We start from the raw sequence: 23,377 nt of genomic DNA on the forward strand, positions 1-23,377 counted from the left end.
CACACTCACGACTTGCCTCATGCATGGCAAGAATTTCTGAGTGATTAGATGAAGTGGCTGCTATAGTTTGTTTCATGGAACGCCATGATATAGCAGTACCACCATGAGTGAACACATAACCGGTTTGAGACCGACCATGGTGTAGATCAGATAAGTAGCCTGCATCTGCAAAGCCTACCAAATCATTTTTGGTTTCATTGGTATAAAATAGACTCAAATCCTTAGTTCCTTGTAGGTAATGTAGAATATGTTTAATTCCGTTCCAGTACCTTTGGGTCGGACAAGAACTAAATCTTGATAGGAGGTTTACGGCAAAACATATATCTGGTCTAGTGTGGCTAGCCAAATACATTAATGCTCCTATGGCACTGAGGTATAGCACTTCTGGACCCAGGACATCCTCATCGTCCTTCTTAGGACCGAATGGGTCCGTGTCCAAATCAACGGACCTCACGACCATTGGGCTGGTCAATGGGGGAGCATGGTCCATATAAAATCTCTTGAGTACTTTTTCAGTATATGCCATTTGATGCACAAGGATTCCTCCTTTCATGTACTCAAGTTGCAACCCCAAACAGACTTTGGTTTTACCTAGGTCTTTCATTTCAAACTCTTTCTTGAGATATTCAACTGTTTGGGCGATTTCCCCAGAGGTTCCAATGATGTTCAAATCATCAACATACACTGCTATGATAACAAATCCATTGTTTGTAAACTTATTTATAAAGATACATGGACTGATAGGATCGTTCTTATAGCCTACTTTGGCAAGGTATTCACTTAAGCGATTATACCACATTCGACCACTTTGCTTAAGTCCATATAAGGATTTGTTCAGCCTTATGCAGTGTTCTTCTCGAGAACCTTTGTTAGCTTTAAGCTCAATACCCTATGGTAATCTCATATATATTTTATTATCCAGTGGACCATAAAGGTATGTGGTTACAACATCCATCAACCGCACATCCAAATTTTCTTTGATGGCTAGACTTATTAAAAAGCAAAATGTAGTTGCATCCACCACAGGGGAGTATGTCTCCTCATAATCGATGCCTGGCATTTGTGAGAATCCTTGTGCTACAAGCCGTGCTTTGTATCTTACAATTTCACCATGTTCATTTCTCTTCCTCACAAATACCCACTTATATCCCACTGGATTAATGTTAGAAGGCGTCAGGATAATCGATCCAAAGACAGTCCTTTTCTTTAATGATTCTAACTCCACGTTTATGGCTTCTTTCCATTTGAGCCAATCAGATCTTTGAGTGCACTCTAGAATAGACGTGGGTTCATGATCCTCATTTAAGTCCATCATATCAAGGGCTACTTTATAAGCAAATATATCATCGATGTCGACATCTTTTCGGTTCCATCTTGTCCCAGACATAAGATAATTAATTGAGATCTCATCATTAGCACCTTCAGTACCATGAGGCTCGGCGTCCCGAGTCTCATTGGTTGGTACTTAGGCATGGCCATTTCGGCCTTGTCTGGACAATCTATGACCTCGGTTTCTTTTGCACCTTTCTTTAATTTCCGGGGTCCTTTATCTTTGGAACCAATTGGTCTACCATGTTTGAGACGTGCTTTAGACTCTGTAGCCATTTGATTGTGTCCATCATGGACATCAATACTTATTGGTGCATTACAAGCTGGTATATAGGACTTAGTCACTTTTTTCGGATCAGCAAAGGAATCAGGCAATTGATTAGCTAGCTTTTGCAAATGAATTATTTTCTGGACCTCTAAATCACATGATTGAGTCCGAGGATCTTGCCATGATAAGAATGTTTGATTCCATTTTATTGCTTTGCCCAGCTTGTTATTCTCTCCCCCTAATGTTGGGTACTCAGATTCATCAAAATGACAATCTGCATATCTGGCCTTAAACAAATTTCCTGTTGTTGGCTCAAAATATTTAATAATGGTGGGAAAGTCAAATCCAACATATATTCCCATCCTCCTTTGAGGTCCCATTTTTGTTCTCTGTGGTGGTGCAATAGGAACATACACAGAACATCCAAATGTTTTGATATGGGACAGGTCTGGCTCATGACCCGAGAGTAATTGGGATGGAGAATATTTGTGTTCACTAGATGGCCTTATGCGTATTAATTCAGCAGCATGTAATACCGCATGTCCCCAAGCTGATACTGGAAGCTTCGACCTCATGAGTAATGGTCGATCTATGAGTTGGATTCTTTTAATGAAAGATTTGGCCAATCCATTCTGTGTATGTACATGTGCCACGGAGTGTTCCACATTTACCCCCATGGATATATAGTAATCATTAAAAACTTGGGAATTGAATTCATTAGCATTGTCAAGACGAATAATTTTAAGTGGAAAATCTGGAAAGTAGGCTCTCAGTCTTATGATCTGGACCAGTAATCTAGCAAATGCCAGGTTTCTAGTGGATAATAAACAAACATGCGACCATCTGGTTGATGCATCAATGAGGACCATAAAATATCGAAATGTCTTATAAGGTGGGTGTATTGGTCCACATATATCGCCTTGAATCATTTTCAGAAAGTTTAATGTTTCCTTAACCACCTTTACAGGTGATGGCCTTATTATTAATTTCTCTTGTGAGCATGGAACACATAGGAAGCTCTTAGGGAGAATTTTCCTATCTTTCAAGGAATGGCCAGTTGAGTTCAAGTGTATTTTACACATCATAGCCGAACCATGATGGCCGAGCCTGTCGTGCCATTGGTTAAAGGCTTCTCTGAACTCTTTAGTCATTGTGACATTAACCTCGATCAAGTTTATATGGACACAATAAAGGCTCATAGATATAGCAAGGATAGTCTCTAGGACTTTCTTATGGCCTTGGGCATTATCATAAATCAAAAGGAATTCTTTCTTTCCCTCGCCCTTGGTTTCAACATGTAGACCATTCATACGAATGTCTTTGAAACTTAACAAATTTTTCTTTGATTTAGGAGAATATAATGCATCATAAATTTCTAGATGCGTGCCATTAGGCATCATTAAGTGGGCCTGGCCATGGCCTTCAATAAGACTGGCCGTGCCTGCTATAGTATTAATATTGGCACTTCTTAGGGTGAGGTTAACAAAATATCTTTTATCTTTTAATATAGTGTGGTTTGATCCACTATCCACCACTAGCATGTTCTTGTCTTCTTTCATTTCTGAAAAATAGACAAGGATCATCATCTTAAACATTTCTTAAGTATAAGAATGTTTTATTTGGCTTTGTTTAAATGTTCTTAGGAAATTTAACTGGATATATAAAATCAAATTTATCTCATAAATAGAACTTTATTTCAAAGTAGTAGAACAAAAACATAAAGCCAAAGGGAAATGCAAAGACAAAAGCAACATGATGTCGAAATCTTAATTGGCCTCTTTAAGGATATCTGAAGTCTCAAATTCAGTCTGATCATCATTGTCATGGGCTTGAACATTGTCATGGGCTTGAACATCCTCATGGTCGAGATCATTCTCATCATCAAGATGGACCCAATGGGCCACAGGGTTCTTTCCTTTTATGCTCTCCTGGTAGAGTTTAACAAGATGACTGGGAGTTTTGCATCGGTTGGCCCAATGATTGGTCATCCCACACCGATGGCAAGAAGATTTGGTCGAGCCATGGTTTTTGAAATCGGACTTATACCCACGGCTAGGTTGATACCCTCGGCCATATCCTCGGCCTCGGCTACGACCAAGGTGTTCACGTGGTTGAAACCCACGGTCACGTGGTTGAAACCCACGGTTACGACCTTGCCATCTTCCACGGCCTCTCATACGGCCATGGATTGACTCTTTCTTTGGAGACTCATCTTTTGGATCTATGGCCGCATGTGCCTCAGGTAATGCATTAGCACCAGGAAGCCTCATTTCACTATTCCTCATGAGTAACTCATTGTTTTGCTCAGCCAGCAACAAACAAGAGATCAAATTTGCATAGGGGGAGAAACCCTTTTCTCGGTATTGTTGCTGAAGCAAAACATTGCTTGTGTGGAATGTAGAGAATGTCTTCTCTCACATGTCAGCATCAGTGATGGTCTCTCCACACAGTTTCAACTTTGAGACTATCTTGAATAGAGCCGAGTTATACTCATCCACAGACTTAAAGTCTTGGATCCTTAGGTTCCTCCAATCATATAGGACCTTTGGTAAGAGCACCGTCCTCTGTGATCATATCTGGATTTCAGTTATGTCCAAAGTTCCAGAGGATTCTCAACAGTGAGGTATTGGTCTTTGAGACTTTCAGCAAGGTGATGGCGTATGATTAAGATCGCACTGTATCTATCCTTCTCAGATGACTCATTGCCATCAGTGATACAAGCACCAAGGTCTTTGGATTTCAAGATGATCTTGGTGTCAAGTGCCCGTTGAAGGTAATTGTCTCCGGAGAGATTGAGGGCAGCATACTCAAGAATGTTGATTTTCGACATCTGAATCAAATAATCCATAAAGGGATAAGGACTCATAATAAGATGATCAATGGGGATTTTGAATGTTTGAAATGTTTTAATATTTTTCAATCATCACTAATAAAATTCAATCATTAAAATCGATTTCAAGGTTGGTTTTAATAATAACTATGTGATCAAATGATAACTTTATAATCAAATGTTTTCAAAACAAGTATTTAAAATTTATTATATGATATACTAATTTTAAAAACTTGATTATAGTTTATAATATTTGAAATAAATATTTACTTTAGTCAAATATTTTCATTTAAACAATCATAAAGGTTTTTCAAAAAAAAAATTCAGTTTTCAAAATCAGACATCAATGGTCAAAGATTTTCATTTATGGGTTTTAATATTTCATTTATTCTGATTTTGACTGATCACAAAGGATCAAAAACGATTTTGGCTTTAGGGTGATCATGATTGTTTTATTTATTTATTTATTTTTTGAATTTTGGATATTGGATTTTGCTGGTTGTGAAACCAAGCAAGAGAAAAAGTTTGATGTGTGTAATGACCGAATTTATTTGGCAAACATCACATCAGTTTGGATTGAGGATTTTGATGGGGTTTTTTATTAGGCCAGATTATACATTCATGATTTCACATCTGGTAATTAGGCCAATCGAATGATTGAATCATCCGGAAACATGGATGACAGAAGAAGAGAGGAGCAGCCGATTTTATGAATGGCTTTTAGCTAAGGGGATTTGCAATCTTTCAATAATTTTTGTTTATGATTCAAAAGGTTCTTAGAATCATGATTCATATAGATCATGGATTCAAGATTAATATTTGAGATGATTTTAGATCTACCGATTTTTCTCTTTTATAATATCTATAGATTTCTATTGTTTTATAAGTTTTAGGATTCATATAAAATTCAGATTCATATAGATCTTTATAATCAAAATTCAGATATGTGGTGTTCTTAGATTTTAGGGTTAGATTATTTTACCTTTTCACCACAAGGATTCTGAATGGACCACCTTAAGAGAGAGAGGAAGATGATCCGCGGATAGTGGAAAGAGGTGGAGAAGTGGCCGGCGTGGGGCTGGCCGGCGGAGAGCTTGCTCAGGTGGAAAGAGCTTCGTGCTGATAACGTGTTAAGATTTGAGAGAAGGTTTGTGAGAATGTGTTGTATATTTTTTATTACTTACACCACTATATATAGTGGTTCATACAAGGTGGAGTCAAATGAAGAATTGATTACAAAAATACTCTACATAATGACATGGTCAAACTCATAAAGACTAAGGTTGAATAAGTATTCCATGTGGCTAGATGTAAACCTCTAATAGACTCTAGTCTTGAATTTGTATGGTCTAGGTTATGGACCATGTGATTCATGACAGAATTTATATTCTTTATCCTTCAATTTGTAACCATGCACTTGTTTGTTAATTGAGTGGTTGGATTGTATATAAGATTAGCGAATAAGACTATGAGTTGTATTATTGTTATAACAAATTATAAAATCGTTGTGTATATATGTATACTTAAGAGTTAAACTTAACTAAAAAAATTATATGTAGCTTATGACATATCTAAATTTATTTAATTTTCACAATAGTATTTATTATATTCTTTGGTTTGGGCTTCACAAACTTTTCGGGTTTCACGATTAACGGTCCATAATATCTACTCTCCTAGATATACACCTTGCTACCCAAGATATATCTACTGTTCAAGACACACCTTGCTACCCAAGATATGTCTAATAAAAACCCTCGAACCCTAAGAAGTTCTTCACGTTCTAACCAATGGCTGCGGCTGCGAAGGACATCGTGACACGGAGAGCTGTTGCGGGGACGATTAAGCTGACTGTGCTGGCTGGGAAAGCAAGTCCAGAAACTCCTGTAAGTCCGGCGCTAGGTCCGTACAGGCTTAACATGATGGCATTCTGCAAGGACTTCAACGCCAGGACTCAAAAGTACAAACCGGACACTCCTATGGCCGTGAAGATAACGGCGTACATGGACCGCTCGTTTGAGTTCACCTTTAAATCTCCTTCCTGTCGTGGTACATCAAGAAAGCAGCTGGGGTTGACAAAGGGAGCACACGTCCGGGGCACTTGACGGTAACGACGCTTTCGGTGAGACACTTATACGAGATAGCTAAGGTGAAGCAGACGGATCCATTCTGTCAGTATATGCCTCTGGAGTCGATCTGCAAATCTATCATTGGTACTGCCAACTCCATGGGAATCAAGATTGTTCAGGATTTGGAGTGATTAAAGAGGTTATTGCTTAATCATACTATTTATTCCTCATTACCTTATTTATTAATTGATTTTGTGACGAAAATACTAATTCTCAACCAAAATGAAAGAATATCAAACCTGACCGCAGTCGCTATGGACTAGACCCATTGATACACCTAGTGTGTCGAAACATCCCAAGTCCATGAGGTTTAGTTTACACATTAGCTAGTGTGTGTGCGCGTGTGTTTATATTTCACATTGCATTTTATATATGTTTTGTTCTAAGTATATGTATCTTTATGCTATGGATAAGGGATACTACAACGTGTAGATTTTATCTTTTGAATCGAATATCAAAATGATAATAGGTATGGTAGCTAAGCTTTGCACCTTTAGGACTCTGTTGAAGTAGCCAAAGTTGACAAAAATCTAAAATCCCATAAAACCAACTTGTTACTCGAACGAGTCAAAGCCATGCCTCGTGTTTGTTACGTGTAGTCTATGAGCATTGGCTTAAGGCATCATCTTTATAAGGCATATTAATAAAAGTATTATTTTTGTATAGTCAAATGATAAAACACTTTTGCTAATTTCTTTTAACTTAAACATAGATTACTACTAATTAACATTTAAGATTTTTTTTGCAACTTAATTTTTTAAACTAAGTAATTACATTTATTTCCAAATTTAGAAAAATATTTGAATTTTAGTATTTATTTATTCTGAATATTTTAATGTTTATATTTTCTGAAATGTTATAATAAAAACTAATGTGTTTTTGAATCTAAATTACTGTTAATATCCTTTGTATATTATTGTTATTTATTGTAGAATTGTAAAATAAGCTTTGTGATTGAAACTTAATAGATATCATTTCTATTATAGGTGATATTCTGTGCATTACAATTGTTTACAAGTTAAACATAAAAAATAATAACAGGCTCTTTGGGTAATATTTTCTATCAGGAATTCATTCGTAAGAAAATACTTTTGTTGTTTAACTGCAAAACTATTTAGTAAGAGATTATAAACATATATGTTTTATTTGGCCTATGGCATAAAAATCTTGAAGCACGGCTCTGTATGTCTCCATGTTAATAACGCAAGATTCATGTCATTGTCAATTAGTCACAGACGTTATTTACAGAATACAAAACCATGGCAGGGAAAATCATTTACCCTTTAATGTAAAAGACTCAATTTAGTGAAGTGAGCCCAAATACAGGCCCATATTAAAAAGCTAAGGCCCAAAATCTACCCCTTGTAAAAACCCTGGGAAGAAGAAGGAAGCTCTTCACGATCCAAACAATGGCGGCGGCTGCGAAAGACATCGTGACACGGCGAGCTGTGGCGGCGACGATCAAGCTTACCGTCCCAGCTGGAGGAGCACGACCAGCACCTCCTGTGGGCCCTGCGCTAGGTCAGTACAGGCTGAACCTGATGGCGTTCTGCAAGGACTTCAACGCGAGGACTCAAAAGTACAAGCCTGACACTCCGATGGCCGTGAAGATAACGGCGTACAAGGACAACTCATTCGAGTTCACCGTCAAGTCTCCGTCCGTGTCGTGGTACATCAAGAAAGCGGCGGGGGTTGATAAAGGGAGCACGCGTCCGGGGCATTTGACGGTGACGACGCTTTCCGTGAGACACGTGTACGAGATCGCGAAGGTGAAGCAGACGGATCCGTTTTGTCAGTATATGCCGTTGGAGTCGATCTGCAAGTCTATCATTGGTACCGCTAACTCCATGGGGATCAAGATCGTTCAGGATTTGGAGTGATGAAATGAGAGTGGAATCGATCAAATCTTATTGCACTTCGAAATGGTCTTTTGTCTTGTCTAATAATCGTGAATTTTAGATTGCTCTGTTTTCTGCATGTTATTGCTTGTTTCAATGGATAGCTGAGCTCCAAAACTTTGCAATTATCATTACGAATCTAAGTAGAGATTGAAACTGAGATTCAGTTTTGTTCTGGAATGTTGTCTCTTTGATTAGCGCCAAAGTTGGTTCCTTTAGATTAACAGACAACACTCTGTTCTCAGTTATGAAGTTTAGACTGTGATTCGATGATGTTTTCTCTTGCTGTTTTCTTCTCGTTCGGTCTTTTGTTTGTAAATTCAGCTTCTGTACTCAAGGGGGTTAGTGATTTGAAGGAACAATGGGATGAATCTCAATGATCACATGTGATATTTGGATCCGGTTTATCAAAAACTCGGGAGCAAACCGGTCTATTAATGCAGTGGTTAACCTTCTAAGGAAGACAGAGACTTTGGCCCTTGAAAAAACGACATATGACCAGAGCAATAAACTCTTTTGCTTAACAACTCCTCCACCCTGAAAGGGGCAAAACAGAGAATTACCCCTCAAAAGTTTAAATCAGGAAAACACACAGAAACAGAGCAAAAAGTGGAGAAGGTCACACGCAATCTGAGTGCCATTTCTCTCTCTCTCCCTTGTAAGAAAAAGGAAAGCTCTTTCGCAAAGATCCAATTTTGACGATCTTAAACCAGACCACAAAAGTTCAATTTCCGACAGAGACATGTCGTGTTCATCCTCGTCTGGATCAGAAGGTGAAGAGGAAGGCTTCGATTCTTACCGCAAAGGTGGATACCACGCCGTCAGGATCGGCGACCCTTTCTCCGGTGGTCGTTACATCGCTCAGAGAAAGCTCGGCTGGGGTCAATTCTCCACCGTCTGGCTTGCCTACGACACTCTCTCCTCTGTACGCTTCTTCTCTCTCTCTGCTTTTCATTAAAAAGATCAAACCTTTATTCCATCTCATCACAAATCCAGATCAAAAGACTCTCCCTTTATCCTTTGTTGCAGAGCTACGTTGCTTTGAAGATTCAGAAGAGCGCGCAGCAATTCGCACAAGCCGCACTCCACGAAATCGAGTTCCTTTCAGCTGCTGCCGACGGAGACCTCCAAAACACCAAATGCGTCGTCCGCCTCATCGACCATTTCAAGCACGCTGGCCCCAACGGGCAGCATCTCTGCATGGTGCTCGAGTTTCTCGGCGACAGCTTGCTCCGTTTGATCAGGTACAACCGTTACAAAGGCTTGAAGCTTGACAAAGTCAGGGAGATTTGCAGATGCGTGCTGACCGGTTTGGATTACTTGCACCGTGAGCTCGGTATGATCCACTCTGATTTAAAACCGGAGAATATTCTTCTCTGTTCCACCATTGATCCTTGTAAAGATCCGGTTAGATCCGGGTTAACTCCGTTGCTAGAGAAGCCTGAAGGAAACGCAAACGGTGGTGGCGGGTCTTCGACCATGAATCTGATTGAGAAGAAGTTGAAGAGGAGAGCTAAAAGAGCGGTTGCTAAGATATCAGAGAGGAGAGTTTCAATGGTTGGTGGAGAAGAAGCATCATCTAAGACGGAGAAGAGTCTTGATGGGATTGATATGAGATGCAAAGTGGTTGACTTTGGTAACGCTTGTTGGGCTGATAAACAGTTTGCGGAGGAGATACAGACGAGACAGTACAGAGCTCCTGAGGTGATACTTCAGTCTGGTTACTCTTTCTCTGTTGATATGTGGTCTTTTGGTTGTACTGCTTTCGAGCTTGTCACGGGTGATATGCTGTTTGCTCCTAAAGAAGGGAATGGTTATGGAGAAGACGAGGATCATCTTGCTCTTATGATGGAACTCCTAGGAAAAATGCCGAGAAAGGTATCTTTACTAAAGGCTATAGACGATTTAGTAAAGATTTTGATAAAAAAATATTTTTTTGGGGCTAAGGACCAATGTTTTAGTGGGCTTTGTCCAGGACCGGCCCTGTGTTTCTTTGACTCGGTTCTTGACATGGTTTGATTGTGCAGATTGCTATTGGTGGAGCGAGGTCGAAAGACTACTTTGACAGACATGGAGATTTGAAGAGGATCAGGAGGTTGAAGTATTGGCCGCTAGATCGTTTACTGGTGGATAAGTACAAGCTTCCGGAAGCAGAAGCAAAGGAGTTTGCTGAATTTCTGAGTCCTATTCTTGAGTTTGCGCCGGAGAAACGACCAACTGCTCAGCAGTGCTTGGAACATCCATGGATGAATGTAGTAAGTACACAGAACAATGCAGATAATGTAGAATCCCAAATGAGAAACTTGCACATCAAAGGGTGAAATAAACTTCACCACTTCGTCTTCTTTTTCATACATGTTTTCGTTTTGAACAAGTTGGATATTTTTCTGCTTAATTGTTCTCTGTTTTGTTTGGAGAGTTATGATTATTGGTTAAACATCCACTTCATTTGTTGCTTATATAGAAATGCCTTGTAATGAATGAATGAATCAACTAACAAATATGTTTCATCTCCTTGTTTAATACTAGTTAGTGATCTAATTAAAGTTTTGCATCGCCATCCCAATTCTTTATGTCCATAATGTACGACTGACAAAACTAAAAAATAAATGTTAAACATTTTTGCTTGCTTTGTTTTACCTATTGTTTGGTGAATCCATTAGTGAGATGATTAAGACGTATGATTACACAAAAACGAAAAACAGTCGATTGTAAAAACTATGCAAAATATGTAGTAACGCATGTGATTTTAGTTAATAATAACTCATACTATAAACGTATAGAAACTAAAGAAAACACACAATTGATCTTCTGTACACTCAAATGGCTACTACCGTTTTATTGAATACTTAATTGGCTATTTCACTTATCACTGCGGTTTTTTTTTTGTCGGCGCCATTTGCTTTTTGAATTCTTTTATGTACTCGAGTAGTTTATATAGGGGCACACATGATAAAATTAATGGTCCATACAAAATACAAGTCCAATTTTAAACATGTCATTGTCAACGTATCCATGAGGTAGTAAAATTACTGAATGTTGAACAAAAATACTCATATCATTCAGTACCTACTTTCTCTCTCTTAAAATCAAAATACTTTTAGAAGTAAAAAAAGCACCCTAAGTAGTGAAACTAAAACTTTTAGGTAATATAAAGTACAAACTGAAATAAAGATGACTTATTGGTAAATCTAAAAGCGACATGGCCAGATGTTTTTAACTTTCAGACCACATGTGACGTGCATGACTGAGCTTTTGTTTTCACTCTTCACAGATTTGTATGTTTATTTATCTCTCATTGTGTGCCTGACTGTCTCACACGTTCCATAACAGCACGTGGATCTACACGTGACACTCTGTATCCAGTCTATGAATCCATAAAAATATGTTTTTTCTTTGTAATATAATTTATTTTCAGTGTTTTTTTATTGGGTCAAACCATTACCAAACTGAGTAATTGTTTCTAAAGCACATGGAAAATGGGTAAATCAATAAAAGCATACGCCCTTTGTTTCAAATAGTTATCTTGTAGAAATTTTTTTTACTATCGTTTTATATGATATCAGTACAGTTTTTACATTAATTTACCATTTTTACTTACAATCAAATTTAAAATTAATATATAATAGAATTTAAATAATTGAATAAGAGCAAAATTAAACATTTAACTATTTTTAATAGTGTCAAAAAAATTTAATGACATTTAATTTGAAAGGAAAGAATAATATTCAACAACAACAAAAAGTAGTACACTTCATTACATTCGTCCTCTGTCTATGAATCCAAATACCACCAAACCTTATTCTACAACACAACGTAATTGCAATACAATTCATATATATGAATAAACAACAAATGTGATTCTTCTTCTACTGAAAATGGCAAACGCTGACCAAAACTTGAATCAAAAAGTCTTTTCTTCTGGCATACAAAACTCACTATGACCGTATGGCTTTGTTTTGGTTCGCACATTCTGGAGCCTTTAGGTCCTGGACTGGTGGAGACACGCATGAGGAGATACCGTTTTCTTGATCGGTAGAATCGCAAATGCTCAAAGGAAACTTCTTTAGCTTCACTCTCCCTCTTCTTTGCTCCTTCCCTGGTGTCCGTATCCAATCCACTTCATCCGGTTTGAACGCCTTTCTGTTTGATTCTAACCCGTCATAGGAGCTGTCTGAATCCACAACCCCAGCGATACCATTCACATAACCGGTCACACTGCTCCCACCATCAGCTACGGTCTTCTGCTTCTTGTTTATTTGACCGTTCTCCTCGCGAGTTGCCAAGACTTTAGGGTACCTTTTCTCGATAGCTCGCTGCAACCTACACGCTAAATCCTTTGAAGACAAGTTGTCTACTACGGAGACATGTTTCTTCTCATTGCAATCAGCCATTGCTTGTTTAGGGAAAGAATCAACCAGCTCCAATGCCCTCTTGGCGGCAGCAATCGCCTTTGAGGAAGACAACGCCTTCTCGTTTGCTATCGCTCTAGCCGCCTTTGCGGCTTTAACGGCTGAAGCAGCTGCGGATCTCGCTGCCTCCACGAGCTCTTCCGGTGACTGATTCTGGACGCTGTGGAAACGAGAGGTTGAAGCAGAGGAGGAGGATGATCCGATTGAGTTTGAAGTTGAGGAAGAAGAAGGGAAAGCAGCCGAAGGAGACGTAGATGATGATGATGATGATGAAGATCCGATGCCGTTTAGTTTCATGTAACCAGCAAGTAAACGTTTTCGAGGAGGGAGACGCAAATCGGAATCGAGCTGACTCATCTCCATTTTAAATCAGCTACAATTCCGACAAACAAGAACACGAGTTAGTGTCCGTAAATCAGATTTAAATGGATCTGAATTGGAATCATGAATGAGATCAGCTCGAGATCAGAGTACATAGAATCTGAATCATCCATTAGCTGATTTAAAATCAAAACATTTTATTACCTCAAAGAGATCAATACATGATACAATCAATCGTCAAGACAGAACATAAATCGAACCTCTTTTTTTTTATTTCAAATAATCATATCCTTAAATCTCACGAATTCTCATGATTAACAAAACATAATAAGCAATAACATTTGAAATGGACAGCTGACTTACTCGATCATAAAGGTGATTGATGGAATTAAAATTACGAAGCATTGAAACAACAAGAATCATAACCCAAACGAACGAGATATAATATAAAGAAAACAGAGTATCAGATGAACAAGCAATTAGATTCTTCTACCTCTGCGTTTTTGTACCAAGGTGAATTATCAGAGCTTTGAAGTTTCTCAGGAAAAAAAGAAAACAGAGCAAGGGAAAATTAGGGTTTGCAGAGGGAAAGAAGGAGATAAATGGCAATGGAGAAGAGAAGAGGAGATTGTTCCATTTTTTCAGTTTTATATGTAAACCCTACAAAATCACTTCTCTCTCTCTCTCTCTCTCTCTCTTTTTATTTTCCATATATAATTATCAATAAAAGTTTGCATTTTTTTTTACAGTTATCTCTCTTACATTACATGACATTGACAAGAACCGCGGAAGTATTCACCAGCTGGTCGGAGTCTGACATTCTTCCGTCTAACCATAATAACGGCCGTCATGTTTTTCTTTCTTTCTTTCTTCACGGAGTTACTTTTCTTCTTTCTTTTTTCTAGCGTCCTAGTTTATTTTATTTTCACTACACTGGTAGTCTTAATCAAATAAAAAAATAAAATTTGGAAGAATAAGGTGAACATGGCTCATAAATATTACACTATTTTAAAAGAAACAAAGAATATTCGATTTTTATTTGATTTTTTATACGCTGTCATCTAGATTTCTAAACAATGCACAAAAGTTTGAACCACACAAAATGATATATAAGGAGGATTATCGATTGAGAAACATGATAATGGACACAAATTTGTGTAACATATGATTAAAAATCTTAGATTATACCTCTTGTGATTTTTTAGAAAAAATATATTTCAAAATGGAAAAGTATTTTTTAAAAATTATATTAAATTTAATTTTATTGGAAACTGTTCAAATAGTTATATTTTATAGCTTTTATGATTGGTGGAATCATTTTTAATATATTTGATTATTTTTTATAGAATAATATTTTGTGTGTGTTTAGTCATACATCACATACATTATGAAAGCACAGGGAGTATAATCCTTACACTGTAGTTGGAAATAATACTAATATAATTCACAATATATTTCCTACTATAATTATACAAAAGTGCTAAAAGCTAAATTTTTTATTTTTTTAGCTGTCAAACAAGATCATATTTTAAGAAACTGAACTGTGAAACTTATTAAAACGTAAGTAGGTACCATATCATTGACGTGATATAGAATTTATGGTGGATGAATATTAAAGCAAAGTGGTCTATCTAATATTTAGTTTGAAATAATCGGTATAATCAAAGCTTTAATCCGATGGATTTATGATCATTATACCCTACTAGTTTGGCGGAGATAGTCAACTTCACCATCCACTTGCCTTGCCATTTCATCCTCATCAGACCCCCAAAAAGGTTAATGAAATCATTTTAAAAGAGAAAACTAATGGAACTATTACATCGTAATTATCAGATCACTGTCTGACCAAATACATATATCATCAAACATTGAATAGAGAAAATATCAACATCATTGATTTTTCTTAAATCAACTTTATCATTTGCCATTTTACAATTCAATTTATAATATATATATCAAAATTCATTTCCTCTGATAATAATTCAGGTTAGTTATAAGTATTACAGTATTAATCCCTCTATTTTTAATATAAGTCGTTTTAAAATTATGTATATAAATTAAGAAATCATTATTTTTTATATTTTCTAAAAAAAATATAATTAATTATTTACCTAACCACAAATCAACTAATAATAAAATTGAATGTATATTATCATTGGTCATATAACATTAAATGTTAATAAATTTTACATGAAAAACCGAAAATGTCATATAATTTGAAACATAAAAAATTTTCTAAAATGATTTATATTTAAAAACAGAGGGAGTATCATATATTAGAGAATGCTACTTACCCAAATTTATCGAACTAAATGTTTGGTAGTTTCCATGTTAAAATGTGAAAATAGTTGTTAATTGGCCTTTTGCAGGTTCATATTAATTAATGTAATTATTTTCTTGGAATAAAATTGGAGAGAGTCGTCGGTGGTCTAATCTGGTGGCTTTTTAATATAAACCGACCAACCCTCAGCACTAAGGTTAGATTTAGCACTAGGGTTAGATTTAGAAGGTTCTCTTTCTATGGGGTTAGAAAGGGATTCAAACAGAAGTTAAAACCCGAAAGAAGCAATATTCAAACACTATAAATACATGCAAAAACGCAGTCGTTTTGAAGCCCTAAATCCCCAATTTCCCGATTTTCCCTCCAGTTTCCACAGTCGATGGAACCATTCCCGTTAGAGAGTGACTGAGCGAGCGAGAAGATGAAGACGATCAAGCCCTTACCGGAAGGTGTCCGTCACTCGATGCGATCCGGAATCATCATGTTCGACATGGCGAGAGTCGTGGAGGAGCTCGTCTTCAACAGTCTCGACGCTGGTGCGACCAAGGTTAAACCGAAATCGAATTCGATTCTCTTCTGGTTCTGAAAACTTGTTTGTAATTCTGCTGATTGATTGAAAATCTCTGTTTGCAGGTGTCTATCTTCGTGGGTGTTGTTACATGCTCTGTGAAGGTTGTCGATGATGGTGAGTGTAGTAGCTCCACTATGATTATCTTCACCTTTGTGCAAATGATTGAGTCTTAATTTTGATTTTTTTCAGGATGTGGCGTTTCCAGAGATGATTTGGTTTTGTTGGGAGAAAGATATGGTAAGTGCTTATCTCACTTTCATTATAAAGGACGAGTCTTGTAAGTTAGGTTTAATGGATTGTTAGTTTTTCGTTCGATTAAGAAACTTATCATGAGCAATGTGTGGAATCAGCTACGTCAAAGTTTCACGACTTTACAAATGTGGAGACAGCCAGTGAAAGTTTTGGATTCAGAGGAGAGGCCTTAGCTTCGATATCACATATCTCGTTGCTGGAAATCACGACTAAAGCTGTTGGGAGGCCTAATGGTTATCGGAAGGTTATGAAGGTATGGGATGAATCTTGATGCAATTCAACACTCTTGCTTAATGTGTATGACGTTGTTTATGGTTTTAAACTTCTACACATTGATTTTCAGGGATCCAAGTGTCTACATCTAGGAATTGACGATGATAGAAAAGACTCTGGCACGACTGGTAATGTGTCTTTTGTTGTCACCATTGCTTTTTCTTTCATGCTTGCATCTGATTATTATTATTTTGGGTTTATATTGGCAAGGGGCCAATGGCATGATTTACTTCTGATGTTGACCTGGTTGATGCAGTAACTGTCCGAGATCTGTTTTACAATCAACCAGTGAGACAAAAATATATGCGATCCAGGTTCATTTCTTAGACACTTCAACATCCGCATTCATCTTCGCCTTGTCTGAAGTTCTGTGAAAGACGTCCATGTTTTTATTTGTCTCTGGACTCTAAAATCGTTTCTTTCTTTCTCTTTTTGCAACGGAAGCCCCAAGAAAGTGTTGGAATCTATAACAAAGTGTGTGTTCCGGATTGCGCTTGTGCACTCGGATGTTTCCTTCAGTGTTCTTGATATCGAAAGGTGGGTTCCTACTTTCATTTTAAGATCCTTATGAGTTCAGCGGCCCTTCTGATAATTTCCTTGTTACAGTGATGAAGAGCTTTTCCAAGCCAATCCTTCTGCTTCAGCATTTTCTTTACTGATGAGAGATGCAGGGACCGAAGCTTTAAACTCTCTTTGTAAAGTAGACGTTACAGATGGCATGTTGAATGTCTCTGGGTATATATCTGGTCCGCGAGATAGTTTCAAGGTAAGTTACTTGCTCCACTTATGGGCTCCAAAACTATTACCCTTGTTTGTCAGATTGTTAACGTTGAGCCTCACCTTCTTTACTATTGTGGTATTTTCCTTGCAGGCTTTGCAGTATATATGTATCCTTATCTGCATTCTTTTATTCATCAACTATCTTCTGCGGTTTAAGTTAGGAAGTTTCTGTATAAGGTTGTATGGCCTTCACAGTGACAGATATCAATTCAAGATTCGTAAGCAAAGGTCCCATACATAAGCTGCTGAACAACTTCGCTGCTAGTTTTGATTGTACGGATGACTGGAAGCTTACAGATGGGCTACAAACAGGACGACGTAACAGACTTCAATCCAATCCTGGTTACATATTGTGCATAACATGTCCACGTCATCTTTATGAATTCTCATTTGAACCATCAAAGACAAACGTCGAGTTCAAGGTATTAAATTTCTCTTCTGATCTAAACTTACTTGGACTTTTTTTTGTATTTTAATGCTTGCCTGTATCGCTATCTGTGGCAGAACTGGGAACCTATACTTACCTTGGTAGAAAGAATCGTTCTAGCCAACTGGAAGAAAGATGAAGGTCTTGGTATGCCACACTTTTGTCAAGCTCTGATAGTATCCCTTATATTTCTGGGGTTTTCAATGTTTTCTTACTGTTTTTTTCTTAGAAATTTGTGATGGGGGAGCTGATCTACTGGCAAAAGGTGATAGACAAGACCTGACTGATGGCATGGGTAGACTTGAAAAAGGTACACAAAGTTTTATACTGTTACCATTTTTTGACATTAGTTCTTATTAGTAGAACGGGGCAGCATCTCTTATATATTATTATCAGGCAGCCTTTACCAATGCTTCAGTTTCTAGATGCAGAGTGGCCAGAATCTATGGAACCTACAAAAAAGAAGCTCAAGAGAAGTAATGATGAGACACCTTCTAGTTTTCTCTTTCCCCCGTCTGCTGACTTTAAAAGAGATGATGGTTATTTGTCGCAAGGAAAGGAGGAATGGTCTCCAAAATATGAATTTGGAATGAGAATTCAGAATCTTAAAGAGCAAGACACTGTAGCCGAATTTGACCGTCAGACTGCTTGTCTTCTACAGTCACGTGACACAGATATGCAAAAGAATGATGAGTTTCCACAAGTTACTGACTTCCTAGAAACAAGATTGGTTTCTGGCGCTAAGTGCAGCAAACAGTTTCTAACAAGATGCCAAACTAGCACACCTCTCAATGTCAACCATGGTTTTATGAAAGATGCAGACGTATTGAATTTTCAGTTTGAAGAAGTTGAAGATGAGTTGGATGTCAGCAATTGCATTGGAAAGCATCTTTTGCGGGGTTGCTCCTCAAGAGAAAGCCTAGCCCTTCATGAGCCTAATCTATCTCGTGGTGAAGGGTATGAATCAGGCATGCGTATGAAACTTGATGACAAACGAAGTAATTCACTGATTCATGTCCTAGAGACCAGAGAAGGTGGTTCTTACTGTGATGTTCTTTCCGATACTCATGAAATTCATGGAATGACCAGGACTCCTGATTGTTCCCTAGGGAGTTCATGGCAGGATACTGATTGGTTTAATCCACAACATATCTCAGATAGTACAAGCGTTGGAATTGGAGAAGATTTTAACATCAACCCCGTAGATATTGCGGAATTTCGTTCTTATGAAGACAAATTTGTGAAGAATAGGTACTCTTCCTCAGCCAATGTCGGGAGGTCTGGTCCTGGTAGTTACCGTTTGAGTTCTGAGTGCTCTACAGTGTTCTCCACATCTCCTTCTACGGCCGAGTGGGAGTCTGATTATCAGAAAGGTTGTCAAATTCTTGAAGGGAGTTTGAAACTGGGAAGGATGCCTGACCCTGGGTATTTTTTCAGTCCAGCTAACAACTTCAAATTTGATCATGAGGCCATACCTCAAATCGATTGCCGAAAAACCAGCACAGATTCTTTCGCAGATATGCAGAATTGCACTGAGTCAGGTGAAAAGATTTTCCAGTCATTGTGGGGGCATGCAGATAATGTGGGTACTGAACAACATAGTACCAGGACGAACAAATTTAGTTATAGGTATGGTTCAAAGAATAATGTTGGTAAACGAAGGTCAAGAAGAAGCCGCTCTGCTCCTCCATTTTATCAAGAGAAAAAGAGATTTGTCAGTTTAAGTTGTAGATCAGACACAAAATTAAAGAATTCTGATCCATCAGGTTCGTACTACTGTTCCTCTTTTCTTCATAAGTGATTATTTGGTGCTACTGTTGTTTTAGTTTTGGTAACATTGTAGAAAAGAAATTAACAAGGTATAACTTTCTGCAGAACCTGATGATTTGGAGTGCTTGACACAACCCTGTAATGGCAGCATCCTTGATGATGTGTCATATGACCACCTACAAGAACCAGGGAAAAGTATGAGTTCGGCCTCAGACTTGAAAGCATCTGCTGGTTGCAGTATTGTGCACTCAGAGACCCGAGATGAGGATGGAGACGAAGGTAACTATTAATCTTTAAATAAGCTGTGTGTGTGTCTCTTTGGTAGGTAAATCATCTCCAAAGGCACTTTTTGCATCTTTCATGTCGGTGTAGTTGTCAATCAAATCGTTCTCCTTGACAATTTTGGTATAGGGGAGTTTTCACGACGTTTCCTTTGTATCCCCTCTTTCATGTGGAGTAATTAACAATGTTACCTATGTCACAGACTTAAGCTCTGAGGAAAATCTGGATCCAGTTAAATCCACAACGAAATGGCGCCATAACTGTCCGGTCCCTCAGGTTAAGCAAATTGAAATGTTTTATTTTTGCTTAATAAACTGAAACCATTGAAGACAACTGAGTATCTAATATTTCCTTGTGCCAGGTTGCAAAGGAATCACACGAGCTTCATGATGAAGATAGTGTACTCGATATATGTTCAGGACTTTTGCACCTGCGATCCGATGAGTCCTTGGTTCCTGAATCTATAAACAGACAGTCCCTTGAAGATGCCAAGGTTTTACAACAAGTGGATAAAAAATATATTCCAATTGTTACTTGTGGAACAGTTGCCATCGTTGATCAGGTTCATCCTATATCATCTCTTTCTTCTCATTTATCTTCAAACAAGGACAACATAAGTTGTTAAAACTATGGCTCTTAATAAATGTCTTGCTACAAGTTAATCTGGGGGTTTCATTTTTACAGCATGCTGCCGATGAAAGAATACGCTTGGAAGAGCTGCGTAAAAAGGTAAGAGCATCTTGGAACCTCAAGCTTATGTAACTACTTTTCTAGTGTTTCACAGTTTGGATAATATTGTTCTTCTATCAACTGACAAAAAAATGAAATTACTAGGTCCTGGCGGGGGAAGCAAGGACAGTCACCTATTTGAGTGCAAACCAAGAGTTGGTATGTTTATCATCTACTGGATTTAAAACAGAGTAGTCTACTGTGCCTCATTTTATTGATGATGCATCATTAATCTTCAATGTTGACATGGAAGGTCCTACCAGAGATGGGTTATCAGTTACTCCAGAGTTACTCAGACCAGATAAGAGAATGGGGTTGGATCTGCAGCATTAATGTAGAAGGGTCAACGTCCTTTAAGAAGTAAACTTTCTCTTGCTGTCCCACAGCATATGCATTTGTATGTTTTAGATTGCCTCACCATGATTAGTGTTTTCCGTTTCTACAGGAGCATGAGCATCATTCAGCGGAAACCAACTCCAATCACACTTAATGCGGTTAGACGCCTACTCTAGCTCTTTCATTTCCCTTTTTATTCTATTCTCTGTGGAATTCTTATAGGTCACTTGAATGATCACTTCGTTTACACCACTTGTAGGTCCCATGCATTCTGGGTGTAAATCTATCAGATGTTGATCTACTAGAGTTTCTTCAGCAGGTACTTTCAGAATCACGTATAAGCACATGACTTACCTTCTTACTTCAAGATTCTTACTCAACTTTTGCCAAACTAGCTTGCTGATACTGACGGATCATCAACAATTCCTCCATCTGTTCTTCGAATCCTGAACTCCAAAGCATGTAGAGGTATCTTCCTGATCTCTCCAGAATTTGTTATGCATGATCAGGGATGAGTTAGTGACTACCGTTCAGCACTTAGTTTCACTACTAATTGTTTTTTTTCTACAACTGCTAAGGTGCAATTATGTTCGGAGATTCTCTGTTACCCTCGGAATGCTCTTTAATCATCGAAGGATTAAAGCAGACCTCACTGTGTTTCCAGGTAAGTAAGAAACATGAAATTTTACCAAAATGATTCATCTTCTATTCTAATCAAATTAACCCATTTCTTATGTTTACAGTGTGCTCATGGGCGACCAACGACAGTTCCTCTAGTCGATTTGAAGGCATTACACAAACAGATAACAAAGCTCGAACCAAGACAACCGTGGCATGGGTTCGAACGCAGAGAAATCACACTTGATCGTGCCAAGTCACGCGTAGATGAAGCTAAAAGCTAAGAAGTTGCACCTGTAGCAAACCTTTGATGCTATAGATTCAGTAAATAACTACCTTTTCAATTTGCTACTCTTAGTCACACTGTAAATCTTATCCTTGGATGTATAGTAGTTTGGTTGACACCACATTTGCTGATATAACTCATTGTACTCTTTGCATTCAACTAATATACCAAAGAACAAAAATAAAACACAGTTGATTCTGCTTGTATTGGCAGTAGATATTTCACATGTAAATGCTTAACCAGCTACAACATGTTCTTCTTCAGTCATCATTTCACGTTGGTCTGTGCCACTAACAGCACACAGTGCCTTCCAAATGGGAACCAACATCTTCAATGACGGGCGCAGTTCCTGTAAAAAGGAGGAAACTGAACTTAGAATCATTGGCCAAAAGAAACAGTATAACGTTCGAGACTGAATCATTTGGTAGCCCGTGACTATTCTCAATGTTGTCAGGAAAACTTTCTCTCACAATGCATTGGAAGAAACTGTTTTTGCATTACCTTAAACACCAACGTAAGCTGTTCTTCGCCACGCAGAAACAAGGAGAGACTCCAGTAACATGTAACGGGGGTGACGCATTCGACCAGCACAGGCTTCAAAATCTTGCCAATAGGGATAAACCTGGAGACAGTTTTTCCACTGCAAAGTTAAGAAGCATTAAGTCATATAGGCCATCATGGAATGCAGACAATCATATACTAACTAGACAGATAAAGCGTACCTTAAATATTGGGTTTGAAGTTGGATCCCAAAGGTTGGCATGATTATAACAGATTCTGAACAGATCACAGTAAGGAAAGAATCAGCTTAAAAATGTGAAAGACTAAATCATTTGGTAACAAGGACTCCTCACCTTTCTTAACAAACTTCCGGCTTTGTATCATGACAAAGAAACCACTTAAAAGGCAGCTCCAAGAAAGAGTCCTAACTGGATTGTCCTGTAATATATGAGTTAACCCCTTTCAGAAACATCAACAAAACAACCATGTAAATCAAAATACACACTAAATACAAAACCTGTCATGTATTAGGTAGGATAATGCTTTACCTTCCCAAGAAGAATAGCCAAACCCACGAGGAAGAAAGCAAGCCACCTAAGACGGGCATAACCAGTTGCTCTGCTTCCGTTGATGATCACATGGTGGATGTCAATAGCTCCTCTGGTTGGCTCATTTTCATTTTCGTGTATGTAAGTGTATCTCTTATTCGATAGACACGAGCTCACCATTAGAAACCTGGTCTTAGTTGCTATTAACACAGTGTATCTATCAATCGTAGTTTACTCCTATCCATATAAAAAGCCTGCCCCAATCAAAAAGCTTCAGACTTTTGAGTCTCTCACTCGATTCATGCAGCAAAACAATGTCTCCGCGGCTTTTAGTCGAGCAACACGCGTGCATTATAACCCCATTCCACCATTATAAATGTCACCAATCTCGAAACACACAATTACCAATATCTCAGCCACGAGAAGAAGAAAAAGACGCAAAAGACCAAATCTTAAAAGTGGAGTGAAAGGGTCAAATCTGAACAGGTGAAGAGAAGAAGACGATATATAACTCTGAAGTCGAGATCAAAAAAAGGTCC

At 37.9% G+C, this 23,377-nt stretch overlaps 6 protein-coding genes and 1 pseudogene across 12 annotated transcripts; 4 read left to right on the top strand and 3 right to left on the bottom strand.

The window, feature by feature from the left end:
• Positions 1-4,011: 4,011 nt before the first annotated feature.
• Positions 4,012-4,427, bottom strand: LOC125607236. Its single transcript, XM_048777113.1, has 2 exons — positions 4,215-4,427; positions 4,012-4,161 (listed from the first exon to the last, which is right to left on the bottom strand). Exons 1-2 carry the CDS (start codon positions 4,425-4,427, stop codon positions 4,012-4,014), a joined length of 363 nt encoding a protein of 120 aa, XP_048633070.1.
• LOC125591953 lies at positions 4,115-6,969 on the top strand (annotated as a pseudogene).
• Positions 6,970-7,962: 993 nt separating this feature from the next.
• Positions 7,963-8,631, top strand: LOC106348143 (54S ribosomal protein L19, mitochondrial). The gene has a single exon (XM_013787813.3). It carries the CDS (start codon positions 7,963-7,965, stop codon positions 8,431-8,433), a length of 471 nt encoding a protein of 156 aa, XP_013643267.1. The 3' UTR covers positions 8,434-8,631.
• A 227-nt stretch (positions 8,632-8,858) lies between these two features.
• On the top strand, positions 8,859-10,965 carry LOC106350467 (probable serine/threonine-protein kinase sky1). Its single transcript, XM_048766896.1, has 3 exons — positions 8,859-9,376; positions 9,481-10,329; positions 10,479-10,965. The coding sequence occupies exons 1-3, from the start codon at positions 9,194-9,196 to the stop codon at positions 10,770-10,772; spliced, it is 1,326 nt and encodes a 441-aa protein (XP_048622853.1). The 5' UTR covers positions 8,859-9,193; the 3' UTR covers positions 10,773-10,965.
• A 1,176-nt stretch (positions 10,966-12,141) lies between these two features.
• Positions 12,142-13,920, bottom strand: LOC106348141 (suppressor protein SRP40). 2 transcript variants are annotated; one of them, XM_013787808.3, is made up of 2 exons: positions 13,678-13,920; positions 12,142-13,236 (listed from the first exon to the last, which is right to left on the bottom strand). In XM_013787808.3, exon 2 carries the CDS (start codon positions 13,224-13,226, stop codon positions 12,390-12,392), a length of 837 nt encoding a protein of 278 aa, XP_013643262.1. In that variant the 5' UTR covers positions 13,227-13,236; positions 13,678-13,920; the 3' UTR covers positions 12,142-12,389. The 2 variants fall into 2 exon arrangements, with proteins under 2 accessions (XP_013643262.1, XP_013643263.1); XM_013787809.3 differs by having other exon boundaries at positions 13,548-13,886.
• A 1,864-nt stretch (positions 13,921-15,784) lies between these two features.
• Positions 15,785-22,006, top strand: LOC111214361 (DNA mismatch repair protein MLH3). 3 transcript variants are annotated; one of them, XM_022717099.2, is made up of 24 exons: positions 15,785-16,012; positions 16,099-16,150; positions 16,226-16,273; positions 16,387-16,541; positions 16,632-16,689; positions 16,818-16,875; positions 17,006-17,098; positions 17,168-17,327; positions 17,433-17,448; positions 17,543-17,763; positions 17,846-17,915; positions 17,998-18,078; positions 18,200-19,534; positions 19,644-19,817; positions 20,023-20,096; positions 20,182-20,382; positions 20,505-20,549; positions 20,655-20,708; positions 20,803-20,909; positions 20,995-21,043; positions 21,145-21,204; positions 21,281-21,353; positions 21,464-21,549; positions 21,629-22,006. In XM_022717099.2, exons 1-24 carry the CDS (start codon positions 15,887-15,889, stop codon positions 21,785-21,787), a joined length of 3,555 nt encoding a protein of 1,184 aa, XP_022572820.1. In that variant the 5' UTR covers positions 15,785-15,886; the 3' UTR covers positions 21,788-22,006. The 3 variants fall into 3 exon arrangements, 2 of the variants coding, with proteins under 2 accessions (XP_022572820.1, XP_022572819.1); XM_022717098.2 differs by having other exon boundaries at positions 15,786-16,012; positions 18,194-19,534; XR_007327897.1 differs by lacking the exons at positions 21,464-21,549; positions 21,629-22,006 and having other exon boundaries at positions 18,194-19,534; positions 20,813-20,909; positions 21,281-21,355.
• On the bottom strand, positions 21,891-23,369 carry LOC111197823. Of its 4 annotated transcripts, none has more exons than XM_022717101.2 (5): positions 22,839-23,369; positions 22,644-22,749; positions 22,512-22,566; positions 22,291-22,411; positions 21,891-22,138 (listed from the first exon to the last, which is right to left on the bottom strand). In XM_022717101.2, exons 1-5 carry the CDS (start codon positions 23,016-23,018, stop codon positions 22,025-22,027), a joined length of 576 nt encoding a protein of 191 aa, XP_022572822.1. In that variant the 5' UTR covers positions 23,019-23,369; the 3' UTR covers positions 21,891-22,024. The 4 variants fall into 4 exon arrangements, with proteins under 4 accessions (XP_022572822.1, XP_022572821.1, XP_048622864.1 ...); XM_022717100.2 differs by having other exon boundaries at positions 22,291-22,429; positions 22,839-23,364; XM_048766907.1 differs by having other exon boundaries at positions 22,644-22,728; positions 22,839-23,362.
• Positions 23,370-23,377: the final 8 nt, after the last annotated feature.

The sequence above is a fragment of the Brassica napus genome, chromosome A3, assembly GCF_020379485.1.
Source record: "Brassica napus cultivar Da-Ae chromosome A3, Da-Ae, whole genome shotgun sequence".
Taxonomy (NCBI): Eukaryota; Viridiplantae; Streptophyta; class Magnoliopsida; order Brassicales; family Brassicaceae; genus Brassica; species Brassica napus.

Coding starts and splice junctions, on each gene's coding strand:
- LOC125607236 (XM_048777113.1), bottom strand. CDS start 4,427: ATGTCGAAAATCAACATTCTTGAGTATGCTGCCCTCAATCTCTCCGGA. Junction 4,162..4,214: donor TCAAAGACCAATACCTCACT/GTTGAGAATCCT, acceptor ATATGATCACAG/AGGACGGTGCTCTTACCAAA.
- LOC106348143 (XM_013787813.3), top strand. CDS start 7,963: ATGGCGGCGGCTGCGAAAGACATCGTGACACGGCGAGCTGTGGCGGCG.
- LOC106350467 (XM_048766896.1), top strand. CDS start 9,194: ATGTCGTGTTCATCCTCGTCTGGATCAGAAGGTGAAGAGGAAGGCTTC. Junction 9,377..9,480: donor CCTACGACACTCTCTCCTCT/GTACGCTTCTTC, acceptor CCTTTGTTGCAG/AGCTACGTTGCTTTGAAGAT. Junction 10,330..10,478: donor TAGGAAAAATGCCGAGAAAG/GTATCTTTACTA, acceptor TTGATTGTGCAG/ATTGCTATTGGTGGAGCGAG.
- LOC106348141 (XM_013787808.3), bottom strand. CDS start 13,226: ATGGAGATGAGTCAGCTCGATTCCGATTTGCGTCTCCCTCCTCGAAAA.
- LOC111214361 (XM_022717098.2), top strand. CDS start 15,887: ATGAAGACGATCAAGCCCTTACCGGAAGGTGTCCGTCACTCGATGCGA. Junction 16,274..16,386: donor TTTGTTGGGAGAAAGATATG/GTAAGTGCTTAT, acceptor GTGTGGAATCAG/CTACGTCAAAGTTTCACGAC. Junction 18,079..18,193: donor CATGGGTAGACTTGAAAAAG/GTACACAAAGTT, acceptor TTCAGTTTCTAG/ATGCAGAGTGGCCAGAATCT.
- LOC111197823 (XM_022717100.2), bottom strand. CDS start 23,018: ATGGTGAGCTCGTGTCTATCGAATAAGAGATACACTTACATACACGAA. Junction 22,750..22,838: donor TGGCTATTCTTCTTGGGAAG/GTAAAGCATTAT, acceptor TGTTTCTGAAAG/GGGTTAACTCATATATTACA. Junction 22,567..22,643: donor CCGGAAGTTTGTTAAGAAAG/GTGAGGAGTCCT, acceptor TGATCTGTTCAG/AATCTGTTATAATCATGCCA.